We start from the raw sequence: 19,419 nt of genomic DNA, 5'->3' as shown, positions 1-19,419 counted from the left end.
AAATATAAAATATAAATATAAATCTATAAATATAAATTTTAAAAAGCTCTATAAAATGAGAGTAGACTCTAGATTTATAGCTGTTAGCTATAAATGGTGCATGCCTACAATCTCAGTACATGGGAGGCTGAGACAGAAAGATCACAGGTTCAAGGATAGTCTCAGTAATGTAGTTAGAACTTAAGCAACATAGCAAGACCCTGTTTCAAAATAAAAATTAAAAAAAAAAGCTAAAAAGGGCTGAAGGTATATCTCAGAAGTAGGATGCCCCTGTGCTCAATCCTAAATAAATAAGTGAATAAATAAATAAATAAGTAAATAAAATAACTTTATTATGACTGCCTTTTTTTTCTCTATTTTTCTTCTATATCTTCTCTTTTTTATTTCCTTACCCATCTCAGGGTTATGCTCAGTTCTAACCATGATTTATTCCTTATACTACATAAAAACTTTTAATCCTCAGCTCTGATTGGAGCATTAAGAAGTTATTTGATTGAGAAAATTTGTGATAAGGTACAAATGACTTAGGAATTGTATGCAGTAGATGGCACTGAACATGAACCTTCTGTATCTTCTTTCTTCCTGTATCTTAGCCAGTGGCCACAGTAATGGAAGAAGGTACCTGGTCCTCTGTGTCTAAAAGGCCTGCCTGCTCCAGATGTTCACACAGACTGAGAATATGGAAAGCTATGGTGCAGTTTTAAAAGCTATGTGATCTCCTGCGACTTCCCAGAAAGCTTCCTCACCAAATTGCATCAGTAGATTTCTCCCCTAGTAGCTGGTTGAAGTTCTTCCTATTAGAATAATCTATGGCAGGGTAGTGGAAGTTGAACTCTTTCTGGAAAGTTTGCATTGAGGAGAGAAACTGTATTTTTCTGAACTGCGTGGCCAGCTTTGTACTTGATCTGTTTTCGGTTGGCAATTGTGGTTGGCACCTGGGATTCTAATATCCTGTAGGAAGGAAAGAGGAACTACTGCAATTTCAGTTTCTTTTGTGGACCACTTCCTGGCCAAGTGCTTTCAATACATTCTCATTTAATTTCTACAATACCACCAAGTGGTGTGAAATAATCTCTCCCTCTCCTTCTCTCTCTCTCTCTCTCTCTCTCTCTCTCTCTCTCTCTCTCTCTCTCTCTCTCTCTCTCTCTCTCAGATTGAACCCAGGGCCATTCTCTCTCTGAGCTACATCCCCAACCCTATTTTTTATTCTTTATTTTGTAATAGGGTCTCACTAAGTTGCAGAGGGCCTCACTCACTACCTGAGGCTGGCCGAGAACCTGTCATCCTCCTGTCTCAGCCTCCCAAGTACTGGGATTACAAGCATGCGCCACCATGCCAGGCACAGAAGAAACTTCAAGAGTTAGGTAAATTGACCAAGTTCCTAGAGTTAGGAGGCTTGGAGATTGGGGTTAGAAGTTGGTCTTAGAAGCCTTGCCCTGTGGGAGGAGCAAGCACCGAAGGACCTGGCCAGGCTAAGAGGGATTGGATGAGGGCTCTCAGATTGGGGGAGGAGGGCTAGAGGAGTTAGACCTTAGCATGGAGAGGAGGTGGGTTTTAAGGGAGGAATCTGATTTGCTCATGATGAAGTCTAGCCCCTGAACATATAGAAGTTCCTGAAGCCTTAGCATTTAGTAACTTGCTCTTTTGTGGTCTCCGAACAATTTCCATAAGCCCTACTATCTGAAGGTTTTAGTTTCCATTTGATGCTCGACACAGGAACACCAATTGTGTGTGTGTGTGTGTGTGTGTGTGTGTGTGTGTGTGTGTGTCCAGTGGCACTTATCTACTTTGGGTCCAGATGAAGTTATTTTTATTCTTACCCAGCTGCTACTAGGATATAAAGAACCTGATTGATAGAACGTAGCAGGTCATAGATTGAAAATTTCCGGTACCACTGATATTTTTCTGAAGCAGCTTTTGTTGAGTATAACACTTGAAAAATAGAGCATAATGATGCTGGACAGTTTCTTCACGGTGTTGTGACCTGAAGAAATCTTTCTTCTTTTAAGCTTTTCTTTTGATAATTGTGTGTTTTCCATCTCCTTGAGTTCAGCCGCTGTAATGTCCTCAGTCAGGAGATGTAGGATGCACTGGGAAGACTAACATGTCTGCAGAAAGGAGGGCTTGTCAGGAAGTCATATAGATTGTGTTCTTTATGTGGCTTTTCATTCCTTTGCTTTTCAGATCGAGATGCTTAATAAATATGGATGTTCTGTCCCGGGGATTTGCACTCTCATTATGGAACTGATGTTGCGTTGTTGTTGTAATCGGTTTACAACCTTCCCCGTTATCTCTGGAAGTGCTACCAGGGCGGAACGTCTGTAAGCTGTTGGGTTGGCTGCTTGGCCTTCAGAGTGACCAGCTCTTTGTCAGAGTGTTCTTGGGGGAGCTAGTGTGGAACCTGATAGAGAGATGGTCTGTGGCTATTTTGTGGCCAGGGGAATTGGTTAAAGGGTTTCTGCCTTGCCAGTATTCCCAGCATTAGACCTTTTGAGAAACTTCACTGCCACTTAAACCTGGGCATCAAGGTCATGTAGTAAGATTTCAAGGTTATTTGGGAGACAGTCCATTTAATGTGATGAAAGCAGATATAAAACAAGGGATGGAATAAGACATAAAATATTAGAAGATGCTCCTATTGTCAGCTATAGTAGATATCCTATCTACATTATAGATATAGCAGAAGTTCCCTCTCTCATGACTGATGCAGTTTTATAAGCTGTTTTATGAGAACATGATTAAGAGGTCAGACACATCTTGCCTTGTCTGTTTCGCATTGTTTATGGAAAGATATTAGTTCATTTGTGAGGAACCCTATTGTAGCCTTTCTCTTCCAATAGATCATAGTAAGCCTTTCCTTGGTTAATGATTGGATACATTCCAGGAAATGTGTCCATCAGATGTTGTAGAGTGTGCGTACGCCACATAGGTGGTGCTTACTGACTGATCATTCCATGTGGCCTCTTGTTGCAACCAACAGACACAGTAAACAAGAGATATACTGGACTACTGCCAATGTGATGAAGCATGCTATTTTACAGTGAGCTCTTAAGTAATGAAAGTATAGCATAGTTAATGCACAAATGTTAATGTGGTTATTTATTATCATTTTACAGTATCAGGTAATGTACAAAAGTGCTGTATTTTTGTATAACTGGAAGAACAGTTGGCGTGTTTTTATCAACATCACCACAAAGTAGACGAGCAATGTTTTTGTGCTAAGATATTATGACAGCTGTGATATCACTAGATGATAGAAATTTTCAGTGCCATTAGAACCTTATAGGACCACCACTGCATATTTGTTTTGTTGCTGATCAAACCAACATTATGTGGCACATGATTAGTTTTGAAACATCTGTTCATTCTTTCCACGGGACAAATTGGAGACTCTCAAGCACACACAAAAAGATAAATAACCTCTTCTGAGATGTCCTTGACACATTTGACTTTATTTGCAGGCCCAAAGAACAGTGTGCTCCTGGGATACACAGTGGTCTTCCCAAAAGCATCTTTACTTTTTTCTCCCTTTTGTGTATGCTGTGGTGCTTGGGGTTTAACTCAGAGGAATTCTACATCCAAGTTACACCCCCTCCAACCCTGTTTTTTTTTTTGTTGTTGTTGGAAACAATCTTCCCAAGTTGATGAGCACCTTGCTAATTTGCTAAGGCTGCCTTAAACCTGAGATCCGACTGTCTCAGCCTTCCAAGAATTGGGATTACGGGCATGCACCACCATGCCAGGCTAGCAACTTTATTCCCAAACTCTGTGTTCAGTTTTTCTGTGGTATTGACCTTGAAAATTCTTTCTGCTTTTATTTTTCATTCTTCTTCCAGATAACTTTCTTAGTAAAGGTTCTTTAGACAAAGAACCAATACGATAAGTAGAGAAAGAGATTGGGACTGGCTGGCTGATTTTAAGGAACTGGTTCTATAATTGGGGTGTTGGCAAATTTGGAACCTTTATAGCTGGTCAGCAGGCTAGAAACTCAGCCAGAGCTGATGCTGTAGTCATGAGTATGAATTTTAAAGCTCAGGAGGCTAGAAACTTTCCTAGTTTCTATGTCATAGTCTTAAGAAGAGACCCTTGTGCAGAAAACTTCTGTATTTTGCTCTTAAGACCCTCAACTGACTGGTTGAGGACCACCCACAATATAGAAAATAAGCTGCTTTATCTAGAGTCTATGGACTTAAATGTTAATCATGACTGAAATATCTTCACAGTAATGTCTAGACTGGTACTTGACTAAACAATGGAGCATCATAGACCAGCCCAGTTAACATTTAAAATTAACCAACTAGTGTCAATATTATAGTTCTGGGGAACATTTTGAATGTCTTATAAGAAAATGTAGATACTATCTCCTGGGGAAACATGCCAAGCACATATCTAGGGAAGGTCCTACTAAGATGACAGGAGTGCTCCTCAGCTGTGTGATCTCAATTGGAGGCAGAGTTTCGACGCCATTCCTTTAGCCAGACCCAGCCTGTAGAATTGCTTGTGTCTGTCCCATATTATATTTAAAAAGTGGGTTAATTGCTACTATTTAAAAATTGGGAAAACTCCTAGCAATAAAATCTAGACTTTAAAAAAAAAAATCTTCCTTAGAAGATCTGGCAACCAGGGTCCTTTTTCTACTCAGCAGTGATTGACAGTGAGAAGTAGTTATGTCATCTGGACACGTCTCTTGCGGGTCGTTGTACTCTGTTAACTGTGGGGCTCTTGGGGTTTGCGTTTGTGACTCCTCCCGGGAGGAACATGAGGGCTGGCAAGGTTCTGTGGGGCATCCTGGCTTAGCCTTGATTGAGATTTAGAGAATCACAGGGGAAGAGGGCTTTCAGTTGACCTTAAATGACAGGAGAAAGGCATGGACATAGGGGTATATGTGGGGAAACTTGCCCAACTGGAAGAACTTCTCTGTGAGTTCAAGTGTAGGAAAAAATAAGGCTGATTTTTCAGACAGGAGTGAAGATATTAAGGCAACGCTAGTTCTTGTATGTATGTATGTATTTTTTATGGTACTGGGGATTGAGGCCAGGGGCATTCTACCTTTGAGATACACCCCAGCCCTATTTTTTTTTTTTTTTTTTCTGTACTGGGAATTGAACCCAGAGGTATTCTACCTCAAAGTTATCCCCATACCCGATTTTATGTCTTATTTGGAAACAAGGTCTCACTAGGTTATCCAGAGCCTTGCTAAGTTGCTTAGGCTGGGTTAGAACCTGCCATGCTCCTGTCTCAGCCTTCCAAGTACTGGGATTACAAGGTGTGTGGCACCATGCCTGGCAATGCTAGTTTTTTTTTTTAACCTTATAATCTCTGTGCCATAAATTAACTGAAGTTTATTTCTTGTTTATGTGAAAGGGTATAATATAGGGACATAATATGTAAAGGACAAAAATAGGGACAGATCTTTCAAAAAATGATCTAGTGGGTCCAGATTCCTAACTCATGGCTGTGCCATCTTCAGCATAAGACTTTGAAGGTCAAGCAGATGAAGAAATGGGTTGTAGGACTAAGTAAGACAGGTTTCCAGGGACCAGACCTGAAATTGGTGTATATGATTTTTGCTCACATTTCACTCAGCCCCCGCCTCACCCGCTACAAGGGCAGGCTGGGAAATGTAGTCCAGCCCTGTGCCCGAATGAGAATCCAGGCTCAGCACATGCGTAGCAAGTCTGTAGCGTGAGAGATAGAAGACTAGGGGCTAAGCAATCAAGGGTAGCTAAAGGATACTCATAAGCTTAGCATATATTTAAAAACTGCCTACTAGATGCTGAATCATGTGCAAGTGGGCTTTTGAGCAAGGGAGTGACATGCCACAAGCCATGATTTAAGAAATGAACCAGTGGTTGAGTGGAAAACAAGGACAGGCAAGCTGGAAGTCGGGAGGATGGAGAGGAGGCCATTGTCTTTCTCCTGCTGGAAACCAGTACGGTCGACCATGTAAGCGGCAACATCAGCAGTATCGATGACTACTTCCCTGTGTTGTGGCCACTTAATGGGTATTTAAGCATCACTCAAACTTATGAAATAGTGTATCATTTATATTTTACAGATAGGGAAGCAAGCTGCAAGTGACTAAGTCAAAGGACTTGCCCACAGTCCATGATTTAAGCAGGATGTAAGGATTTGAACTTAGGAGGTGGATGTCATAACTACTATCCAATGAATCAGTTAATAAATTGGAAACAGGAACCTGAAGAGTTTAAGTGAGCAGCCATGAAAAGACCTGTTAGTGATTTCAGAGGGAGGCTGTAACTTGCCAGAGGAATCTGCAGAGGGAGAAGTGAACTTGGACATTTCTGTTCAGAAACATCATATCTTTGGGCACACTTGGTTGGAGTTTAGACTAACTTCTAATAATCTTTGATAAATGTGAGACTGCTTATGAGTATGATATCTTTGTAAACTATAGATATTAAAAGTCATTTATTATCTTTCATTCTTTATTGGGATCCCCATACAAGAACAACCATTTCTGTCTGAAGTCCTAATTGTGGTTGTAATAGGTATGATTCATAATAACTATAATAGGTATAATTTCAGATTATAAACTTCCTGTGTGTGTGTAGCCTTGGAAATATCAATAAACGCCAGAGCCTTTGGGTTGTGAATGTGACGTTCTGTTTTTGGCAGTTGACTGTTGGGATGGCCCAGACGGAGAGCCAGTTGTTCATCACGGTTACACCCTTACTTCAAAAATTCTCTTCCGAGACGTGGTGGAGACCATCAACAAGCATGCCTTTGTGAAGAACGAGTAAGTACATTGGCACCGGGTGGAGCTGTGTGCCTAGTCCAGGGGGCGAGCACGCCAAGGGCCACGCACCCTCCCTTGGACTGTGCACCTCAGGACCACCACCCTGCTGCCCCTTCCTTCCAGCCAATAGCATGAGCAGCTCCTCATGCTCTATTACTCCTCATCCCTTCTCTCCTCTGTCCTCCTTGAAAATGTCCTCTAACTTCTTAGTGTCCTTCTAACTTCTAAACCCAGGCTGTGGATGTCCAGAAAGTCTGGAAACACCAGTTACTATACATAACAAATATTTCTTGAAGCCAAGCACAGTGAGACAGGAGGATTGCAGGTTCAAGACCAGCCGTAGCAACTTAATGGAACCCTCAGCAACTTGATGAAACCTTGTTTCCAAATAAAAAATAAAAATTGGGCCAGGCGTGGTGGCGCACGCTTGTAATCCCCGCGCTTGGGAGGCTGAGACCGGAGGATCGCACGGGTTCGAAGCCAGCCTCAGCTACTCAGTGAGGCTTCCAGCAACTTAGTGAGACCCTGTTTCCAAATAAAATATTAAAAAAAGGTCTGGGAGTATAGTCTGGAGGTAGAAAGCCTCTGGGTTCTACCCCCAGTACCACCAATAAATAAATAAATAAGATAAAAAAATAAAAATTGGTGTATAGCTCAGAGGTAAAATGTCCCTGGGTTCAGTGACCAGTACCAAAATACATACATACATACATACATACATACATACATACATACATATCTTTTTATATAACATTATAATACAGTAAACCAATAATAGCCATCTTTCCCTCCTTGCTGTATGTCCTTTATAGATTGAAGTGTCATCTCACATCCTTATGCCACCCAACCAACCACTCCCTGGCATTTGATAAATTTGCATATTTCTTTTCCAAATAAGTACTTGCCTACTTTGGCTTCTGTTACTCCATTCTCTCCTCCGTTGCTGTCATTACCTCTCCCTTTTTGGCCTGTGGTCTACTACCCCATTTCCTCACTCCCTTTATACTTACTATGTCCTAAGGTATTGTGCTTAGCCTGCTTTTTGGATGCTGGTTATTACATGCCCCAAACTCTTTTCCTGAGTTCAAGGCTTACATAGAAAAGTCTGCTGTGAATATTTGTCTGAGTTATTGATGGTGCAGAAAGTTGCACACTGAGCAGAAGACTCAGATGGCCACCGTGGGGCTGACACCCAAATTGAGCTCAGCATCTCGCTTTGCCCAGATGCCCCTGCCTCTTGATCTGCTTCCTTCCAGGCTGAGGCAACAGCGTCAACCTGTGGCTTCAGCCAGAAACCAGAAGTCACGCTACACCCAGCCCCTTCCTCTCCACACTGCAACCCAAGCTATCCTTAGGAATCAGGGCAGCCCTAGGGAGACTACCTTCCCTCCACAGGCAGCACATTTTTACTTTCTTTGGTTCCTCCTTGGCAGCAAACCCACAGATTTCCATGCATGGATGGTGTGATTCTTATCTTAAAGCCCTCCCAAAGCTCCCTGTATCACCCAGGCACATCTTCATACCCTTTATGGCCTGTCTGTTTCCTTCTTTTTCCTGTTCTGGATTCACCAGCTGTCTTACACCTCTCCAGAGCGCCTGGTGCCGTCACACCTCTCGCCCTCTCCTAGCTGGGCCTGCAACTCCTGATTTTTGCTTATCCCATAAGAATACTTAAGCGTTTTCCCTCTGGCAAACACACTGACCACTTAAATATTCTGTCATTTTTAAAGAACACCTTATTACAGTGTTGCTTACTTGCCTTCTCTTAAAACGTAAACTCTTCTCCTTTTAAATCTTCTTTTAAATCTGTAAACTCACTGAAAATAGGGGACTATGCCTCAGTCATTTCTTATTCATTCTTTATTGCCAGCAGGGACCGACAACTTACTAGAAATATAAGAAAGAATTTTTTTTTTAGTCCAGAAAGCAAATTAAAATTACAGTTGAATAAAATTAATATTTTAGGAGTGAGTAACCTTTAAATTTTTAAAAAATATTTGGTCTTATTAATTAAGCATGAGGTTAGAACGCCATTCTAGTAAGAGCCGCGCACTGCATAGTAGATTTTCTGGTGACTTCCACATGAGAGAATCTTGAGGAGTAAATTCCAATCAGTCATTGCAGCCCTGTGTTCTATCAGTCTTGGCCAGGTTGCCTTTATTTCTCTCTCTCTCTCTCTCTCTTTTTTTTTTTTTTTGTGGTACTGGGGGGTGGAATCCAGAGGCTTTCTACCTCTGGGCTATACTCCCAGACCTTTTTTAAAAAATATTTTATTTGGAAACAGGGTCTCACTAAGTTGCTGAGAGCCTCACTAAGTAGCTGAGGCTGGCTTCAAACCCATGTGATCCTCCTGTCTCAGCCTCCCAAGCGCAGGGATTACAAGCATGTGCCACCATGCTCAGCCTAAAATATGTGTTTTTTTTTTTTTTTTTTTGGTGGTACTGGGGTTCCTGGAAGCCCTTCTACCTCCGGGCTACACTCCCAGACCTATTTTATATTTTTATTTGGAAACAGGGTATCTTAAGCCAGCGCAGCTGGCTTTGAACCTGCGCGATCCTCCTGTCTCCACCTCCCAAGCGCGGGGATTACAGGTGTGCACCACCTCGCCTGGCTTCTCTCTTTTTTATTTTCAATTTTTTATTGGTGTATTGTAGTCATACATTTTAATGGGTACAAGGTGGTAGAGGCATACATGCACACATCACTCATTTAGCCCTTCCCCAAATTCCCTCCCCATTCCATCTTCCCTCCCTCCTCATCTTTGGCTTACTATTTGACTTTGATGTTTGATGAATGTACATCATGTACATTAGGGATCTCCCTCTTCCCCCTCCCATCCCCCTCAGGTAGGTCGCCTTATTTGCTCATCTATGGTTTCTCCTTCCTCATCTAGAGTTCCTCCTATGACCCCTTTTCTCCCTAGCTTCTGAATATTAGAGAGAACACCCAATTTCTTATTTTTTGTGACTGACTAATCTCACTTAGCATAATGTCCTCCAGTTCCATCCATTTCCCTGTAAATGATGTAATTGTGTTTTTCTTTATTGCTGAGTAAAATTCCATTGCATACATATCCCATAGTTTTGTAATCCATTCATCTGTTGATGGACATCTTGGCTGGTTCCATAGTTAGCAATGGTGAATTGTGCAGCAATGAACATAGATACGCATGTATTAGTTTCGTAGTTTGGTTTTCATTCTTTTAGGTAGAATACCAGATGTGATATTGCTGGATCATATGGTAAGTTCATTCCCAGTCTTCTGAGGAGTCTTCATACTGTTTTCCAAAGTGGTTGCACTAATTTATAATCCCACTGGCAATGTACAGAGTTCTCACTTCTCCACATCCTGGCCAGCATTTGTTTATTTCTCAACATACCAAGTAGCATGTAGAGAATGGTGGCTTCAATACTTTGAAGCTTCTCTGTTGACTTGACTGTTTACTTCAAGTGTGGGCACTCTGAGAAGAAATGTATTTTACATTAAAACAATAGGCTTGTTCAGCATATTTAAAAAGTGGGCCTTTTTCTTTTCTTTCTTAAATTTTACTTGCATCTTTCCACCAGAGTTTTTCAACCTTAGCGCTGTTGACATTTTGGGCTGGGTAATTTGTTTTTGTCCCAAGGAGCTGTCTTGTTCATCACGGGGTGACTTCTACTCGTAGCACTCCTCAAATTGTGACCACTGAAAATGTCTTCAGACATTGGCAAATGTCCCTCAGTGTGTGGGTTAACTCATCTCCTCTCCTGTAGAACATTGCCTTGTGCTAGTTATGGTAGACACTAAGAGGCTTTTTATAAATGGACCTGTGACTTAAAATTCTTTTGTTAAAATTTTGATGTAATTGCAAAATAACTCAATATTGCTACTTTTTTTCTCTCTTCCTGATATTCTGGGGGTAAAACCCATGTGAGGACAAGATAGCAAACAGATAGTAATTAGATAACCAACCAACTTCAGTCACAGAGGTTCATCTCTAATACCACTTCTAGCATCAGCACTTACTAATGGGGGCACAAGTCAATTTGTGTGTGTGTGGTGGGGTACTGGAGATTGAACCCAGGGGCATTCTACCTCCCAGCTGCAACCCAGATTTATTTATATTTGCAGGTTTGGGAATGGAGCCCAGGGGCATTCAATTTCCGAGCTACACCCCCCTGTTCTATTTTTTTTTTTTATTCTTTATTTTGAAACAGGGTCTCACTGAGTTGCAGAGGGCCTCACTAAGTAGCTGAGGCTGTCCGCGAACCGCAATCTTCCTGTCTCAGCCTCTTGGATGCTGGGATTACAAGTGTGCGCCACCACGCCCGGCACCAGATTTATTTTTTATTCTTTATTTTGAAACAGGGTCTCACTAAGTTGCAATGGGATTACTAAGTAGCCAAGGCTGGCTGCAAACCCATGATCCTCCTGTCCCATCCTCCCAAGTACTGAAATTACAAGTGTGTGCCACCATGCTTGGTTCACAAGTCAATTTTAAGATGTCAAAAACACTATTGTGGAGCTTGCATCAGACTTTTTCTTCTTCTACATAGGTATATTAGGTGATTTAAATACTGGTTAGTATACACTGGAAAAATATATTGCCTAATGTTTCTGAAGCTAGGTTATGCAAAACTAGAAAAATAATCTGAATTAAAAGCAATTCCTTACTTTGAAGGAACAACAAAGTTGTGAGAGGAATTAAATGATGTGGTCAGGGCTGGTTTTCTTTCTGCCTTGGGTACTACCCACCGGGCTGTCTTCTGAGACACTATGTGGGTCTCACGTTCTCTGCACAGAATCTGTGTACCAGTGTAGAATCAGCTATTTTTTTTTGTTTGTTTGTTTAGAAATGACTACTGCACAGTTCTATATGAAATGGTTTTGGATGCCTGATGTCATAAAACACAAAGTTTCGTTATGTTATTTTATGTTATATTATTTTATCCTCAATAGTAATTTCCAAGCTGGAGACTGATTATATAATTTTTTAGAGTTAAAAACTGGATTTAATGATAGGCATTGGTGGCTTAGATATGTCTAGGCTTTTGAATAAATAAGGCAAAATTACTTTTTATGAGCTATCTTTCCTTAGGTTTCTCATTTGTTTTAAAATTTCTTTTTTTTTTAAAGATACACAATATACCCACCATTTCTTGCTTGATGCAGAATATTAGACTAAGTCATCCTGCATGGATTACTATTTTGTTCAATCATTATACCCAGCAAAGTATATTTGCCCAGAGGAATTTTTAAAATGCGTCTCTAATCTTCTTGACTTTCAATGGTCACCACTATTGCAAATACTGCCACCAGGACTGTAAGAACGCAGAGAACGCCGAATCATTTTAAAAAATCCCTGAGGAGGTGCCTGTGTCTGACCCTTGGGACTATGTTACTGTTTTCGCAGGTTCCCAGTTATCTTGTCTATTGAGAATCACTGCAGTATCCAGCAGCAGAGGAAGATAGCACAGTACCTAAAAGGAATCTTCCAAGACAAGCTGGACCTGTCGTCCGTGGATGCTGGAGAGTGCAGGCAGCTCCCAAGCCCACAAAGTCTGAAAGGCAAAATCCTAGTGAAGGTAATTCCTGCAAGGAACCCAGTCATGGGCATTAGTAATCAACCAAAAAGTAGACTTAAAACGAGAATAATTAAAATCAATACATAAAGGATTATTTAGATTTGTAATGCATCTTATTTCAACTTACAACTTTTGAGGAAGGTTCTTGCCGACTGACCACATATTCTGGGATGTGTATATGTATATATATATGCATTATATACATTATATATATATTTTATTGGTCCATTATAGTCATATGTCTTAATGAGTACAAGATGGTAGAGGCGTGCGTGCACACAGCACTCATTTAGCCCTTCCTGACTTGAAGCAGGAACATTGCTACTGTAAGCTAAGTGTGTATTATTTTATTCTGTTGGAGTTCACACTGGAACAGTGTGTGTGTGTGTGTGTGTGTGTGTGTGTGTGTGTGTGTGTTTAGGAGTGTGTATGGGGCAGGAGAAGGCTTTTTGAGTCCATATCTGAAAGTGTTTCGTTCCCATTTCAAGCTCCAATAACTGTCTGTCGAAAGAAAAAAAAAATCTTCATGGTTGATCAGTTTTGGTTATGTAAGTGAGATGCTCCCGCTTCGCAGAGGAGCACGGGCACAGACATGGGACCCACAGGACTGGCGTGTGTGGGGAAGGAGCGGAAGTGAGAGGATGGCATCGCATCAACAGCTTCCTGAGGGAGGAAGCCCTCTGCCACGGAGAATAGATGCAAAGAGTCAGGAAGACAGCTTCTTGCGTTTTCAGACCACTGACTTTGTGATTTTACTTAATTCCATTGAATTTTGTGTGTGAACCTTGGATGGTTTCACTGTTTTGGGATTAAAAGCATGAAGAAGAGGGCAGTGGGCTGTTAACCTTCAAGCTGGGCTCGGTGCCGCTCAGAAGGTGTGTGTGGGAGAAACACGAGTGCCTTATGGAAGGAGCAGGAAAGTCATGGGAGCAATTGCATGGCAAGTTTTCCCCTGGGGCATTCGGGGAGAGAGGACACAGGAATGACATAATGCATTCATCTTTAGAACTGGTCAAAATGTGTCTTTCTCTCAATTAATTAAAAAGTATATAGATTCAGAATCTATCAAAGAGATGTCGTCAGGCATTTGTATATGTTAAAGCATCTTTTAGAATTTTGTTGGTGCATGGCAATTACACATCATAGTGAGAAATGTAGAAAAGAGGAAAATAGCCGGATGTGGTGGCGCACACATATAATCCCAGAATTCGGGAGGCTGAGGCCGGCGGATCGCAGTTCGTGGACAGCTTCAACTACTTGGTGAGGCCCTCTGCAACTCAGTGAGAACCTGTTTCAAAATAAAGAATAAAAATTAGTATAGTTCAGAGTATATATATATTATACATAATATATTATATATTATATATTATATATTATATAATATATAATTATATATAATATATAATATTATATATTATATAATATATAATTATATAATTAATATATATATATATATATATATATATATATATATATATATATATATATGGAGTATAGTTCAGAGGTAGAACACCCTTGGGTTCCATCCCCAGTACCCCCCCACACACACACAACCAACAAAAACCCCCCAAAAACCCAGGACTAGACATAGAAAGCCATAGTATTAAACGTCTCTGTTCTCAGAAATAAAGGCCCTAAGCCCCCCTCTGCCAACCAAAGTAAGGATAAACATATACCCCTAATCCAATCCCTAGTGGGGTTGTGGACACAATAATAATAGCCAGAATTTTTGAGCACTTAATATATGAGAGAAAGCTTTCTAAATCTGCTTTTTTATGAGGTATTATTTTTACCTCACATTTGCACATGATTCGGAAGCAGAGACTTAGAAAATGTATAATTCCTCTGGAGGAGAAGCCCGGGGCCACACAGACTGCCTGTCAAGAGGAGAACTGAGTATTTCTAGGCCCTGTTCAGCGCTCTTCTTCTCTGTCTAAATCATGTCTGTTCCTGAAAATTCATTCCTGCCAGAGAGAGAGAGAGAGAGAGAGAGAGAGAGAGAGAGAGAGAGAGAGAGAGAGAGAGAGATGGAAAAAATAACAGTTGCTCATAATACTCTTATCCAAAGATCATTACTCCTAATAATCGACCATATTTTTCTCCAGACCTTTCTCACGTTTTTCTACATCACTGAGAACTTTGTTATAGTCAGCTTTTCCATTGCTGTGACCAAAATGCCGGACACAACAACTTAGAAAAAGAAAGGTTTATTTGGCTCATGGTTTCAGAGGTTCAGTCCATGGCTGACTGGCTCCAAGACAGAAACATCATGGTGGCAGAGTATGGCAGAAGATAGCTGCTCAGGATGACTGGGAGGCAGAGAGAAAGGGGTGAGGGAGGACCAGGGACAGATGTAGTTCCGTAAAGCCACGCCCTCAGTGACTCACCTCTGCTAGCCACACTCTACCCACCTGCATTACCACCTAGTAAGTCCCTTTAAATTATTATTCTATTAGCAGATTTGCCCACTGATTAGACCGTAGCCTTGATTCAATGATCTCACCTTGAACATTTTTGCATTGCCAGTACACGAGTTTTCTCCAAACCATAACAGGTGTGTATGTAGTCATCTCCCTCATTGACAGATTCAACCAACCACAAATGGAAAATAATAAAGAATATGTACAGGAATTTGCCCTTTGTCAGTATTTCCTAAAGACTATAGGTACTTACATGCCATTCGCATTGTATTCAGTGTTACAGGTAATCTAGAGAGGAATTAAAGTAACCAGGAGAGCCAGGTGTGGTGGTGCAGAACAGTAATCCCAGTACTTGGGAGGTTGAGACAGGAAGATCGCAAGTTCACGGCCAGCCTCAACTACTTCGTGAAGTTCTCTGCAACTTAGTGAGACCCTGTTTCAAAATAAAGATTAAAAAAAATCATACTGGGGACGTAGCTTGGAGGTAGAATGCCCCTGGGTTCAATCCCCAGTACCACAAAAATTAAAAAATAAATAAATAAGACAGGAGGATGTGTGTAGATGGTGTGAAATACTACAGTGATATAAGGGACTTGAGCATCTTCAGATTTTAGTGCCTGAGGGGGCTTCTGGAACCCATCTCTCATGGATACCCAGGGACAAATGTGATTTTATAACTCGGGTATCTTGACATCCATCTTACTATAGGAATTTTGTTTTGTCAAAAAGCCCCTGATTCCTAACGTGGTTTGGATGTGAGAGCTGTGCTAAAGCCGCTTAGGAGTCTCGCTGTATTTTTGAGAAGAAGGGGGCTGGTAAATGACAGGGGTGCAGCCAGCCTGTGCTGAGGGCACAGGCGACCAACTCTTGGGGGCCTAGCTTGATGGTTGCTGTCTTAGTCTCTTTGGGATGCTATAACAAAATATCTCTGGCTGGGCATCTCACAAACAAGAGGAACGTAATGTACGAGGTTGCAGAGGTGGAGGAGTCCAGGCTTAAGATGCTGACAGGTGTGGCATCTGGTGAGCATCCGGTCCCTACAGGTGACACCTGCTGTGTATCCTCACAGGCCCTCCCTCTTCACGCTGTCACAAAAGGGGGAATTAGATTTCAGCGTGCCAGTCTTGGTGGACACCCACCTTCTGACCACAGCAGTTGTGCACAGTGGGACGGGCTGGGGATGGGCTTGTTGCTGTGAGTCATATATTTTTTTCCTTTTTTTTTTTTTGGTGTTGCAGTTTGAACTCAGGGCATTCTACCTTTGAGCGATACCCTCAGCCCTGTTTTAATTTTTATTTTTAAACAGGATCTTGCTAGGTTGCTTAGGGTCTCACTAAATTGCCGAGGCTGGTTTCAAACCTGGGATGCTCTTGTTTCAGCCTCCCAAGTACCGGGATTACTTGCTCTTCCATGCAGGACTGAGTCATGTGTTCTTGAAAAAAAGTGGGTCAGTGTTTCTAACTAATTACACTTAACTGAAAGTGAATATGACCATATTTCCTTAAAAGTCCTGTCCTTTCTTGTTTTGCTGTTAACTTAATCTGCCTGCCTTCTGGTCAGTTGGAAGTAATAAATGGCTCAGGGAAACCACATTTTATTTTATTTTTTACTTTTAAAAATTGTGGTAGCCGGACGTGGTGCAGCACACTTGTAATCCCAGCTTTCGGGAGGCTGAGACAAGGAGGATCGCGGTTCGTGGACAGCCTCAACTACTACTTAGTGAGGCCCTTTGCAACTCAGTGAGACCCTGTTTCAAAATAAAAAATAAAAAAAAAAATAGGGCTGGGGCGTAGCTTGGAGGTAGAGTGTCCCTGGGTTCCATCTCCAGTACTGCACATACACAAAAAATTGTGGTACACATGCCTGTAATCTCAGTCCTTGGGAGACTGAGACAGGAGGATTGTAGATTGAGGACAGCCTCAGCAACACAGAGAGACTCAGCAGCCTAGAGAGATCCTGTTTCAAAACAAAACCAAAAAATAAAAAGGGCTGGGAGTATAGCTCAGAGTCGAATGGCCTCTGAATAAATAAAGAAATGAATGTAAAATTGTGGTAAAATATAAGTAACATAAAATCTACCTACCATCTTAGTCACGTTGACGGGTACAGTTAAGTAGTGTTAAAACACATTGTCACATAAATCTGTTTCCAGGACTCTTTTCATCTCACAAAACTGAAATTCTCTACCCCTCGGTAAGAACTGCCCATCGTTGCCTCCTGCTGCCCTGACCGCCACTGTTCCACTTTCTGTCTCTGTAATTTTACTATTCTAGGTGCCTTTTCTAGGTGGAACGACACAATGATCGTCTTTTTGGGTGTGACTCATTTCTCGTAGCCTAATGCCTTTGGGGTCCATCTATATTGTCATAGGTACCAGAATTTCATCCTTTTAAAAAGCTGAATAAAATTCCACTGTATGTGTGGACCACATTTGGGTTTCCATTCATCTGTCGGTGCACACTTAGGTTGTTTCCATTTTTTTGAATTTCTTTCCATTTTTAACTGCGATGTTTCGATCTGCTGCAGGGCAAGAAGTTGCCTTACCACCTTGGGGATGATGCGGAGGAAGGGGAGGTTTCCGACGAGGACAGTGCAGATGAAATCGAAGATGAGTGCAAGTTCAAGCTCCACTATGTAAGTTTCAGGCTCGGGCGTGCTTTCTACCTTCAGTGCCCTGCGGTGAAAATGGGATTCCAAAGTGGAACTGCCTTGGACTCTGCAAAGATGGCGGCTGGGTGTGGTGTTAAAAAAATATGTATATATATATATATATATATCTCCAAGGGACACTCTACCTCTGAGCTATATCTGCAGCCCTATTTTTTATTCTTTATTTTGAAACAGGGTCTTATTGGGTTGCAAAGGGCCTCACTAAGTAGCTGAGGCTGGCCATGAACCACTATCCTCCTGTCTCAGCCTCCCAAATGCTGAGATTATAAGCATGCACCACCACGCCTGGCTTAAAAGGACATTTAAAAAAAATTACTTTGCAATTTGTTAGGTGCATGACCAAGGATTCTTATGCCTTAGAATTGGATCAACCCTAGCCAGGCGTGGTGGCGCACGCTTGTAATCCCCGCGCTTGGGAGGCGGAGACAGGAGGAATGCGCAGGTTCAAAGCCAGTCGCGGGTGCTGGCTTAGGAGACCCTGTTTCCAAATAAAAATGTAAAAATAGGTCTGGGAGTGTAGCCCGGAGGTAGAAGGGCTTCCAGGAACCCCAGTACCACCAAAAAAAAAAAAAAAAAAAAAAAAGGAAAAAAGAATTGGATCAACCCATCTTACCCTATCTGTAGAGGCAAATCCCCTCCTATTGCCTCAAGTTCTTTGGTTGCAAGGTCAGTGTCTTTGATTAGATGAACTTGTGGTTGATCTGCGTATCTGCCTCCTGTCAGCAGCCCTCTGTGCCACCTCTCAAGGTTGGCCAGAGCTTCTGCTGTACTGGGCTTACTTCTCTAGGACCTGTCTCCTTTCTAAGAGAAGGGACCTCAGCTCAGACAATTTCCAAACTCTCCTAGGCATGGGGCGCCTGGCAAAATGCTTACCTTGCCACATTAAAAAAAAAAAAAAACAATGTTTATTTTTCTTTTTATGGTGGTACTGGGGTTCCTGGAAGCCCTTCTACCTTAGGGCTACACTCCCAGACCTACTTTTTATTCTTTTATTTGGAAACAGGGTCTCTTAAGCCAGCGCGGCCGGCTTTGAACCGGCGCGATCCTCCTGTCTCCGTCTCCCAAGCGCGGGGATTACAAGCGTGCGCCATCATGCCTGGCACCTTGCCACATTTTAAATAAAGTGGCACAGAATACTTAGCTACCTGCCTAGACCTTCAGACCCCCTTCCTAGATCAAGGAGCTGCCACTGCAGAAAAGCACCACTCAACCCCGTGATAAGGCTCAGGAGACGCGCCCTCCCTCTCGCCTTCTGTCGCTCAGGTATCAGCTGAACCACAGGACAACCCGAAAGCCGCACGGGCTTTGGTAGAGGGTCTGGAATTTCATTTCTGTCTTTGGACATCAGGACTCTTATTTGCCCTCTAGAAAAACAGATAATTTTTATATAAATTCTCTGAATTTGCCCCCTTGCTCTGAATCCAGTGATTATATTGTTGATACCAATCTGCTTCCTTCTAAGCGACACTGTGATGTCTTGCCTGTGGGTGTCAAGGGAGCCGGCATGATTTTCAAAGGGGACAGATTTGCCACCGTGAAGTCTCAGTAGACTCTTCTTGGCTGCTTTTTATGCACTTTGAAGGGGCGAAGAGGGGAAGATTCAGCTTGAAATAAAAAGGGGGGATTGCTATTTGTATTCATCGCTTGCCTTTTTAACAGTTTATATTATCTCAGTTATATGCCCTCATTTATATCCTCCTCATCTGCAGTGGGTGTGAATGCTTCAGCTTCCCGTTGGAGACAAAACAAAAATGTGTTTACATGTTCGATCGATTGATTTGTGGCAAAGATTCTCAGATAGGATTGAGTTCTCAGGAGAGGAAATTAGGATCCCTGGTTGCTTCCCTGGTAGAAACTGCTTCTACCATATTGGAGGCGTTTTTCCCTCCTGATGCCACATCCCTCCCCTCCCACTGGCCCAGGGAGCAGAGCGCGCTCCCCCAGGCTCTCGGCACAGACCCTGCCGCAGCTGCTGGGTGGCCAGTGAGTCTCCGGGTCAAGTGTG

At 42.0% G+C, this 19,419-nt stretch overlaps 1 protein-coding gene across 5 annotated transcripts in view; it reads left to right on the top strand.

The window, feature by feature from the left end:
• Positions 1 to 19,419, top strand: part of PLCH1 (phospholipase C eta 1) — a gene marked incomplete at both ends in the record, with an annotated part of 197,680 nt that overhangs the window by 140,117 nt on the left and 38,144 nt on the right. For all 5 annotated transcript variants that reach the window (XM_080696174.1, XM_080696173.1, XM_080696171.1 and 2 more), the window contains 3 exons: positions 6,640 to 6,760; positions 12,153 to 12,324; positions 17,271 to 17,378. In XM_080696174.1, the coding sequence (XP_080552300.1) occupies positions 6,640 to 6,760; positions 12,153 to 12,324; positions 17,271 to 17,378 (401 nt within the window). The remainder of the gene's footprint in view (positions 1 to 6,639; positions 6,761 to 12,152; positions 12,325 to 17,270; positions 17,379 to 19,419) is intronic.

The sequence above is a fragment of the Muscardinus avellanarius genome (assembly GCF_963383645.1).
Source record: "Muscardinus avellanarius genome assembly, chromosome: 5".
Lineage (NCBI taxonomy): Eukaryota > Metazoa > Chordata > Mammalia > Rodentia > Gliridae > Muscardinus > Muscardinus avellanarius.
This window is presented reverse-complemented; position numbering and strand designations above follow the sequence as displayed.